This window comes from Lonchura striata, chromosome 2, assembly GCF_050655825.1.
Source record: "Lonchura striata isolate lonStrDom1 chromosome 2, ASM5065582v1, whole genome shotgun sequence".
NCBI classification, from domain to species: Eukaryota; Metazoa; Chordata; class Aves; order Passeriformes; family Estrildidae; genus Lonchura; species Lonchura striata.
The window spans coordinates 131,967,445-131,979,293 of NC_140704.1; the positions used below are offsets into that span (position 1 = coordinate 131,967,445).

General features: G+C 36.6%; 1 protein-coding gene across 1 annotated transcript in view; it reads left to right on the forward strand.

Moving 5' to 3' along the window:
* The window catches only part of NECAB1 (N-terminal EF-hand calcium binding protein 1), a 51,347-nt gene extending 45,828 nt beyond the window's left edge, over positions 1–5,519 (forward strand). The window contains 3 exon segments of the mRNA XM_085572324.1: positions 137–213; positions 3,973–4,026; positions 5,423–5,519. Coding sequence (XP_085428450.1) covers positions 137–213; positions 3,973–4,026; positions 5,423–5,449 — 158 coding nt within the window. The 3' untranslated portion in view covers positions 5,450–5,519.
* Positions 5,520–11,849: the final 6,330 nt, after the last annotated feature.

Below are 11,849 nucleotides of genomic sequence, written 5' to 3' on the forward strand. Positions count from 1 at the left end.
AATATTGAACTAGTTGCAGCAGGCTTTGAAAAGCCAACAAATTTGCAGGGTAATTTTTTTTTTTTAATACAGGAATACACAATCTACCAGCAACTTAGCAACATTTTGTAAAGTTTATCTTTTATGTTTTTCAAAGGTTGGATTGAGGAAGACAGCCAATGGGTAATCCAGATAAACAGACTCCAGAAGCTAATTGATAGACTGGAAAAGAAGGTGTGTGGGCTTTTTCACCTGTTTCTTCTTTCACTGTCAGTAAAGCAATCCTTAAACCACAAATGTTTTCAATGCCCCAGTTGCAATTTTACCTAAGAGAGCTAACACTTATTAAATGCCTACATTTTTCTTCCACCTTCCTCTTTCCTATTCATGACATTGTTTTTCCATGCTTCCCTTTCCCCCTCCCATCACCACAGATTGAACTTTTCATAAAGATGTGAAAAATTGTATTATTCTATGTCTGGAGTATGCTAATGTATTCAGTAGTGCTTGTTTGGGGGAGCATGCTACAACCTCCCCCTTTTATGATCTGATCTTTTCTTCTTCCTCTCTAAACCTTCCCATAAAAGCTTGACAGAAAGTTTTGTTTCCTCTTTTCCCATCAGACAATACTAATTTGTAAAGATTAAACCACTTTTCTTGTCAGTACAGTTCAAACAAAGTCTGATGAAAATGTTTTTGGGAGCTGGCTGCAGCAGCCCCCAGAGCCCAGAAATCACCTGTGTAGTTCCCACAGAGCCCTCCAGGAGTCTGACAAATCATCCATCTGATCAACAATGCCAGGGCTTCCCAGTGCTTCTAAAATCCTGAGCCACATCTGTCAGTACAGAAAACATCTATTATTCTTCATTATTATTCAGACTTGATTTCTATTCTGATGTTCAAAAGTTGTCTGTGTGTGATGATTTCTTTTTCTTTTTTGTTTGTTTGTTTGAGAAGAAAAAACAACATAGGGAGAGCAAGGCTATAAACTCCTGAGTTGTTCTCAGGATTATTTTTCCCCTTTTTAAGGACAGACAGACAATTTCACATATGTACTAAGGGAGTGGCTGAATTCAGTGGATTTTGAGACCCAGGGTGTTTCTTCCTCCTTGTCCCCTAGAGGTGAGGTTTTGGGTTGAAGTGCTCTCAGACCCAGGAGTAGCTCCAGTCCCACTGCAGCTGATGCTGTTCCTCCCCACAGGTCAGTGCTCACTAGCAGTGAGGCTTTGACTGTACTGCAAAGATGTTGGCTTGGGTCTCTTCACCAGCCCACACACAGGCAGCACTCACAGGGACATGAAACAGCCTGATCTTATTCTTTCTTTCTAGCTGATTGGGATATTCCCCCATGATGATTATTATCTAGTATTTGTGGCTGGATCCATACCCCTTTCCCAGGCACTGGCTCAGACCTTGGGTCAAGGCAGAAAAATGTCTCCTGTTACTCAACCACTAGTCCAGCTTGAGTTCAGTAGCAAGTTACACACACAGAAAAGAGTTAAGTAAGGGATTTAACAAAAAAAAAACAAAACAAAACAAAAAAACAACCAAAAAACAATAAATGGTGGTGACTTGGCACAGGTCTCAGCAAGAGAAGTGCACTGACCTTTCTCTGCTGTTCCTCCCTCCCAAATGAAAAAAATGTTCCCAATTACCTTTCCTCTTCGGTCCCAGTTTGGTGTTTCTGTTATCTCATCCTTAATACTGATTAGATGAATATGGCCACCCCCAACACTCCTGGCCTTGCTCCAAAAGGAGCCCAGTGTTCCCTTTGGTTATCCCTGCAGTCTGACAGTCTCTCACATCACTTCTCCTTAACCAGCTGTGAAGTTTGGCCATTCCTTGTGGCACTGTCCATGACTTCTGTCAGCTTCTCACCCTGCTCCTTGCTGTGCTCCGCACTCCTCGTGGTCTGCTCAGTGCAGGAAGCTCTGGCCAGGGAATACCCTCTGTCCAAGCGCTTCCTCCTGGAGGCCATTTCTGCATGGGAAAGGCAATTACACAGCAGTTGCCACATTAATGACATTTTAGTAGCAACTTGATCTTTTTCTGAATAGATATAAATTGGATTTTGAAATGTCAAAGTCCACCATGAAAGGTAAGTCTGGCTTTACTCCCCACTCAGCTTTGAAAACAGCAGCTCACTGCCCTGCCACAGTTGCCACCTGACATGGACTGATGCCAAAAGAAAACATTGAAAAGAATGTTACTTTAAGAAGAAACAAACCTGGCATTCACTAATAATGCAGTGCAAATGTTACAGAAAGCAGCCAAACATTTTGTGGTAAATAAACTTACCATAAGGACATTATAAAATGATCAAATTTCCTACAGACAAATGACAGAGAACCTGAGTCTGAAAAGGGGCTCTGTGCCAAAGGGAGACAGTGGAAGGGCATAGACCGCCCATAATTACCTCCTTGTCAATATAAAACTTGATTAATAAAACATAGCAATTACAGAAGTCTAATTTTTCCAGTAGATAACATATCTATATTCACCTTTGTTTAACTTTGCATCTGCTTGAATTTGTATCTCACAGACATACCTGACTTTGAGAGGCATTAAATACCAGCTGTCTTTACAAAAACCCCTCTTTTTGTCTTTGCCCCAAAACAGGATAAAAAGGATTGCACAATCATGCTAAAAAGCAGTTTCAGAAGCCACCACTTCTCAGCTGAGGTGGCGTATGATTGCAAAGGCATTTTAAAGCCTCTGAGCTGCATCCATTTTTATTTCCAGGCTTTGTTTACATATACTGGCAAAGAAAACAATTATTTTCTTGCTATGTTTAGAGAAACTTTGCAGCACTTCCTGGAGTCCTTCCTTTCCTCTCATTTTCCATGTTTCCTGAGGGAAAAAATGGCAGTGAAAGTGAACTTTCACTTCAGGAATACACATTTTTCCCTCAGTTTTTTTATCCAAAGTGTCTGCACTGACAATAAAGCTGGATGTCTTTCCCTTCCCACACACATTTCATGACTTTAACTACCCAGCAGCTTCTGAATACTTCATTCCTGCCTTGCTCTGCCACCTGCTGCTGGTGGAGGTCCTCTGCTCATTTGAATTCTACCTGCACATCTCTTGTTGGCTTTTCAGCAAGTACAGCATCTGTGCTGGCAGAACAGCTGCTACCTGGGGTTAACTAATCCTCACCCACGCTGGGAGTGGAAGAAGATTTTTATCTTTGTTGCACAAGATCTGTGTTCAGTGAGACGTGAAGCACCACAAACAGAGCATGTCTTGCTCCAGCTGCTTATTGCAAATCAATCTGCTTTTTTGTCTCAGGCATATGGGTATTTTTCAGAATATCATAATGGCACTGGGTTAGGAGGTACTGCATGTGCCTGGCAAGTAAAGAATTATTCTGTGTGTGCTACTGGTTGGTGTTTGTGTGAATCACTGATTCCTGAAGTGCACATCCAGTTTGGGACCAGGTCCACTCACAGACACATCTCTTTGCTGCCACCCAGCCCAGTCTCACAGCAAGGGCAGCAGTTCAGAAACCTGACTTGGACCACCATGCACATCTCTTTCAATGGTAGAAAACAGCCTCTTGCAACCACAGACTTCCTGCAGGGAAGTTTCTTCTGAGTAAAGTTTTATGATTGCACAATAGTAGCTTATAGTCCATTTCAAATTGCCATTCTTGCTCATCTCCACAGTCCATGAGACAATTTGAGAGGATGTCTGCCTTTTCTCAATTAAATCCAACATACATTTGGGAACAGGCAGATTTGTTAAAATGAAAAATCACCTGCCAAGCACTATAAATAAAACTTTACAAGACAGCCTGGGCTGGAATTAACCACTGAGGCATCCAGGATCTTGTAAAACTTGTGTTTGACCTAGAACTAATAGAGAAGATATTTAAGTTCTTGAGGTAGAACAGAATCTAATTATTGAATATTTTGTTAAAAAATGTAAGAGAGTAATATAGCTGTAGTATTGACTCTTTTTACAATTTCTATTTTCTTTTCAATTGCCTCAAAGGACCTAAAGCTTGAGCCACTTGAAGAGGAAGTTTTGGAAGAAAATGCAATATCTGTAAGTACTGTTCAAGATAATGATTATGACATTTTCTTTTAAACATCAGGCATTGAGACTACACCTGGTCTCTTTTGTTAAAAAATAATTTAAAAAATCTTTATCCTCACTTTTTCCAGTGATAAGAATCCATTTATTTAGCAGAATATACTGCACAAAAGGCAACAGAACAAAATTTAGAATATGTGGGTAAAACCTTTATATTAACTTTTTGTGTTGTTTTTAAAGGATAGAGTGAGCCAAAAACCTAACACACAAAGGGATAATAATGTGTCATTAATAAGATTTATAAAATTTGGTAGCAATGTTTATGGGGTGGTAGCTTCTCTGCTCCAAATGCTGCAAGCATGCTTTACCCATTGTTGTACAACCTCCCTCCCTCCCAAAACTGCTATAGGAAATCCTGTGAAGAAAAATGGAAGAGTACCTCGTGCTCATTACAACCTACAAAACTAAAATTGTGACCAGAAATAAATTTACTGTTTAACAAGTTTATTTCCAAATATTGATATACTAGCATTTCTAAATTCATGAACCTAACATTCATTCATTTGAACCTAACAAAATGCAAATCAAATATACATGAATAAATTATTTAATCACAGGAGCTGCATTCGATTTTTTTAAATGAGATTATGCAATATTGCTACACAGACTGCTTATAATCCATGATATAACAGTATTCTTAATCAAGGCTGAAAAAAGTAAAAAAAAAACTGTACAAGAAATTAAGTCATACTCATTAAGAAGCACATAGTGTTGCTTTAAATATTCCATTAGTAAGTTTGACAAACTTCAATAGATTAATCCATAAATAAACTACTTGAAAGACCTAAATGATAATTATAATAATTCAGGATAAATAGGTCTTCTGCACTGCTGACTGTTTCCATAGTCCTGTTTATAAAGACTGTTCATTTTCCTGCAGAATTATGGATGGAGAACCCCTTCTCTATTCATCACTTAATGTGGACTATCTTAGGCATCTCAGTCAGGTGAGGGTCAGGGCTCCAAAAGATAAAAACTAGGAAAGCACCTTAATAAAAGCAACAATGCATCCAGTGCAGGTTGTGGGGATACGCTCTTATCCCAAACCTCACAGCTGCTGGCATACAGATTCATCCAAGGAAACACACTGACTTTATTACTGAACATCTCAAAGACCAACCTTTGCTTTGCCCTCTCCTGAAAAGACTCTCTCCTCCAGAGTTAGAACAATGGTCTGAAGTGGACGCTCATGCCTAGACACAAAAGCCCTGCTTGAGCATTTCTACTTCTCCACTCTAGAAGAATAAAACAGGGACTGCAAACTTCAAGGGAACTTCTGTGGGTTTTATTTTATGATTGTGGTTTTATTGTTGTTATTATGATGGTGTGTTTTATTGTTTCATTATAGACTTTTCTGAGTCTATCATGGAATTAGGAGGGAAGCCGTGGCAGTAATATTGTCATGGTTTTGTATCAACACATTATGATCGTTCAGCAGCAGATCGTTCAGAAGAAAAAGTGGAATTCCATCTTGCTCTGAAGCAGTACCTGGAATCTGCTTCTGCTCAAGGTGGCTGCTTGCAGTAAGTACAGGGTTATTGTCCTTGAGCTGAAGGAAGAAATGTGGTCTTTTTTCTTTAATAACTCAGATTATTTATGAAGGGAGAACCTGTGACACTTTTCGTAGTGGGTTACGTGTGTGTGTTAAGACAGAGCTTTTTAAAGACACCTAGGACTAGAAAGAGATACGAGAATGTGCAGATTTTAGGTACTTTCATAAAATAACTGTACATCCCAAAGATGCTAAACAATCTTTTTAGGCTTGTTAGCTCTTCAGGTCTTCATTACTTCTGGAAGCTCCCAGGCTGACTATCTTTACTGGAAAAGTCACTTGTCATCCTTCATTTATGCTTACCTGGAAAAGGAGCAACTTATCAACTTATTTTCCAGTTCTCTGCTTGGAAGCTTTCAGAATCTTCCCTTTAGGCTATCACTGTAAAATTTTAGTTCATAATAAAGAATTGGAAAAATTAAACATCAAAATTTTCAATGAAACTATGTTTCTGATTTGCTCCTTTTAGAATTAATAAAACATTAGAGCTGGGTTAAGAATAAGTTTTAGTGGCTTACCACTGTACTTGATTTCTGAATTTAACATAGTGGAGTATGTACTATCATACATACTATAGACCATTATGAAAAATATATTTTTGTAATGTGTACACAATACAGAATCTTCCCATCTAGTCAAGTGCTTCAAAGAGTGCCTGTCATATCCCTAATTTACGACTCTTGTTGCTATGATATTATCACATTTAGGATTTTACCAGTAGTGTTCACATAGACCAGAAAAATTAAGCTGGAAGGAGTGTAATCTTTCTGCAGTGGTTCATTTGTAAAGGCAGACTGATGAGGAAAATAAAATTCTCTTGTTGGCCAAGAGATGGAAAAAAAACCCCAATGAGATGTCCTCCCAGCCTACTCCCAGAAATGAACATCCAGCAAAACACTGCAGTGATTGCAGACTTGTCAGGGGGGAGAGGTGACATAACTTCAGAATGCAAGTTAACAAATGGTGGCAGAAAGTTCTTTTCTTTCCCATTTTTACAGGCATTTGTTAAGTCTGCAATGCCACCTAACAGATGGGTTTTGTGGTAGCTATAATTAATAGTGACTTGTTTTATCCAACAGCTTTTGATATTTTTGCCATTTTACCATGCACTTTCACATACAGCACCAGAAAACCAATAAATCATAAAACATTGCTGACTACATTACGAAGCATAAACTGAGACCAGTTTTCAAACACAGCATTAGTGAGGTCAGCAGTCTCACATTTGGGCACACGGAAAAATCTGTATATATATTTTCTGTGCTACTTATCTAAACACCAATTTGAGTACCCAAGTAAATAAGTACCCTACACACTATAAAGCTTTTATGCTCAGGATAATAAACAGGATGATCCTGTGTAGAGGATCAACAGATATTCTGTGGGTCATTTTTCACTGCTGAGAAATTGTTACTTGAATAACTTAAGAACAAATAACTAGTATGCAAAATATTATTTTAAAAGCATATCTGCAGCAGGTATCAGCCCATATGGCTTTTCACTCCATAATATGTATATTTAATTTACTCCATTAGCTTTCAAAGCACTTAAATTCTATGACACTTGGATGCATCTCTCATACAAAAGGATAACTTCTACTTATTAGATTATCTTCCCTGAACAGCTGTTTGATTAATTTTCTGTTTAGTATTTGTTTAGATAAATTACACTATTGGATCAATATGAAAAACTAGTTTCATAAAAATATTAATTAATAAAAATCAATATACAAGGAGTTTTATTTTTAAAAGCTCAGATAATTTGAAGTATATGATCACTATGATCACTCATTTGTTAAGTTTATTAATTGGGTTGGTATCGGATTTGATTTTCTTGTTTTGTTCTGTGGGGTTTTTTTTTTCAAAAATCACTGCATTTGTTCCTACTGATAAGCAGTTAGGAATGAACTGTATACGTCCAGTAATTTTGTTTTGTTTCATTAAATTAGTTCTATTGTGAAATTTTAGTATTTCCTGGAATAGGTAAGTGTCAGGACTTTGGTGGTGTTCTTTTTTTTTTTTTTTTTTTGGCAATGAAGGTTAGAAATCAATTATGTAGAAAGACAGTACAAATTACTTTAAATACTGCTAACTGATTTTTGCTAAATATATCACAATTAATACTTCAGAACAATGCTTTAGTTGCTAAAGACTTGAATATACTGAAACATAAATGAAAATGCCAGAAAGACAACAGTGATTATTCAAAACAGAAGAAGTTCGGAAGTGAGTACATAAAGATATAGTATTAGGTGGATATTAGTTCATCAAAGACAGAAAACCAGGAATCCAAAAATATCACCAGCTTCATAAGGAAGAAACAAAAAGACACAATTATTGAAACAGAAGATGTGCCAGCCTGCAGCACACTTCAGGAGTTATGGGGAGCTCTCCCAAAACTTCCCAATCCACACCATAGGAACCCATCCGACAGACTCCCAGAGAGTCTCTTTTGGGCCCAAAATAGAAATTATTAAACATCCTACCAGCTGAATTCCAGCCTCCAGCAGGCAGAAGACTAAGGAACTGAGTAGAGACAAAAGGATTGTCCTTATCTACATTTGTTAAAACACTCGAATACATCAAACCTGTGAGCCGAAATCTGTAGCAAGAACCTGTTCTTAGGGAAATGGAGAACAGGTTTGCTGCTTTCCTTTCAAACAAAACCCCAGTTTTACTGGGTTTCCTATCACAAAGACTCAGGAACACATGTCAACACTGTACTAGCTCACAACCAAGAGATGATCATCAGACTGACAGTGAGCTGCACGAAGAAAACCTGTGTTTAGTATAACATGCAGACACTTCATAGCTTATCTGGTCTTCTCTCCCACTATCACTGTAAGTATTGAAGCACAGAATCTTTGTAGAGCAATAATTGTGAAATTTCTTATGTTCATTTAAAAATTAGGCCCATTTAAAAACCTATTACATTTTTCTTTTTTACAATTATTTAGCCACCTTCAAGTGAGTTACAGCAAGGCATTCCAAACACATAAAGTGGATTTCTTGGAAACTCCAGAGCTTATCGCAACAATGCTAGTCCCTGGTAAATACCAACTTTTCACTTCTTTTTTTTTTGTTATATGTGAAATGTTCTATTAGTGTGTTCCATATGCAAGACCACTGCATAACATCACCCTTATTTAGATCTTCTTTGAGAATATTCTTCTCCTCTAAAGTATAGAGGAGAAAAGGACTCCAAATGTTTTTATTTGAACCATAAAAATATAAAATGCATCAGCAAAGAGAAGACCCACAGTGTTTTATTTTACATAGTGTGAAGTAGCACTGACACACTATTCAAGAAAATATCTAAAATAAACAATACTTTTGTGAATGGTAAAATAGATCCCATTTAAGATTTTAATGGAAAAAAACGCTTTCTGATTAAGACTTCAATTTATTCCTACTTACATTGACTGAAGGGAGCCTTATTTAACATTAATTGATATTTACCAACCAACTTGTTGTACACACTTCCTGCTATGTTAAAAAAAAAAAGCAAGGTAGTAAAGATTCCAAATTATTATTCTTAATACAAAACAATGAGCATGTAACATTTTTCTCCTAGAAATAAAAGACACAGTGCAGGTGCAGGATGAAGCAAAGAAAGCATCAGTCCCATATTTACAGAGAGAGGACAATATTTTTTTTTTTTTAATTTTAGGGAACACAAATATATTACAATGAAGTCCTAATTTCCTATGTGTCTGAGTACAGACTAAATTTAAAATAATAAAACTCCATTTAGTAGAAAAATAAATGTAGTCATCTGCCAGGGGTTTGTCCTTAAAAGAAACCAGCCAAGACATCTTCAGATCTCATGAGCCTGATGTGGACACAAAATTATATGCCCGGGACTCCTGCAGAATCAGGACATTGAAGTTAATGAACCAAGCATCCCTTGTATCTTACTGGGATATTGCTGGATTTAAGAAAAACTTGATTGTAGGAAACAATGAAGCCTTTTCCCAAAATTCTTTGTGTCCAAGAGACTGCACATGATCCAGCAGTGTTCCAGGGTAGTTTATTCATGGGTAAAGTACAATTAACATAAAATAAAATGTAAACATAATTTTTAAGTGCCTAAATATGGAAGTGTCTGAAATTGGGTTTCAAGTACTCATTAAAGCATTTATTCTGCCTGCTAAGAAGGATTTCAGTCGGCAGCACTCTGTCCTGGCAGACAGTTACCATAGAAACAGTATTTCTGTGCACTCCTTGCTGGGGTTGGGGAGTGGGGTGGGGCAATGGGAATTAATGCATTCAATGTACAATTTTATACATTACCTGTAATTTAGAAATCTGTGCAATGATTTCAACTCTGTTTCATGGAAAGAGCTTCCCACAACTGATCTATACAAACCATATTTGTGTTTGAAAGTGATCTTGAAGTAAAAAACGGTGGATGCAATCCCACCAGTAGACTTTAAAAAAGAATTTTAGACACCATAAAGTGATATCACTGTAAAATCAGGAAGAAAAAAACCCTAAACCTGTCTGCAATTAGAATAAAGAGAACACAGATACGCTCTATTCTAAAAAAAAATTCGCCATTGCTCAGAAACTTCCAAACTTCTTTTACACATCTGGGTGGATAATTGCAAATTGTAATCTGAATCAGATTAATTCAAAATTTACAACCCTTAAGTCTTTACCAATTAACTAAAATTAGTAAGGATACACTTATGTAGCCAAGAATGATTAAGGAAGACAAGCTACTATAACCACTCATACACCTGTTAACTCACCCGGTTGCTTCAGCCAATCCACCAGGGTGGCATGAATCACTTAGTTCACATTCAATGAATGTCTCATTTTTATACAAGAGGACTTGAGGACTCTAGAGAACCTTTGGGTGAAGAAAACAAGATAAGGGGAAAACACTGAACAGTTATAACACTATAACCAATGAAATAAGTAGTTAAACTGGCATTTTTGGGGGCTGAAATATTAATCCACTAATGTTTCAAAGACTGCTAGACTCATAGCCTGAATTCAGGTAGGACTCTGAGTATTTTCTCATCATGTTTCTTCATGCATAATAATTTTCATTAAAATAGCATTAATGTAAGCATTTATAAATACATACGTAAGAAATTTGTAAGAAATAAGAAATTTGTAAGAAATAAGTTCTGCTAATGAATTTGTATGTAGTGTGAAACCTACATAGCCTAGAACACCCCTCTACTAAAGACACTTGGCATCTCAGATACAGTCACAATTCCTTTCTTTCCTTCCCATCTCGTTCCATAAATCTTGTCATTCCTCTATGCATAAGGTTCCATTTCAAAAGACCAAAGGCCTTTGATTGTGGGGAAGAAACACAAATTGGTTTCACTCCAGCACTACCTATAATCTGGTGATTACTGAACTTTTTATGGGAATGACATTTTACAAGTTCATCAGTTCTCTTACTTTTGAGGACAGAAAGTAATTAATTCCTACAGTTTTGTAAAAAAACTTACCCAATTTGAATAAAGTCATCAGGAAAGCAAGTCATTACAGCTAACACAACTACCCAGAGAACACAGTGCTTGTCTTAAAAACTGACACATACAGCAGCATAGGACTGAGGATTTATTTGGTTTGCTCTTAGGGCACTTAATTCTATGCAGCTGTACCTATGACACATTAATGATTCTTTGTATGTTATCAAAAAGAGATATAATTCTTATGATAAAGCCACCTTCCCACCACTTACACTCAGCTCTCCCAGTATTCTGAGTATTTTTTCTCACCAGGATTAGCTGCACATATAAACAAACATTTAATTATAGGTTAATAGGTTATAGGTATTTTATTTAGAATTTTTACCAGAGGTCAAAAAATAAATGCAATTTATGCTAAAAAATAAATAAACTCTGCTTTCTTGCGGCATTGTGGTGGGTCCTCAATAACAACTAGAAGCTGTGGTTCCAAGTAATGTTAATGTTATATTGTCTTTCATTACAGTAACACTTATATTGCAGTCTACAGGTGAAATTATGATGTAATAACGTTTGTTATTATTGGTGGGATCTTTTCCACTTTATCCATTCTAAAATCTGGAAGACTGTGCATTTATTACCTTTTTTCTTGTGACTAATTCAGTGAAATGATGCATTCTAAAAACTGAAATGAGACAACAATGATAAATATTTATTTCTGTAAATAAGACAATTATGATAAACTGTTTATTTCTGTGACAATCCAGACTGTCTCAGAAAAGTATGTCTCGA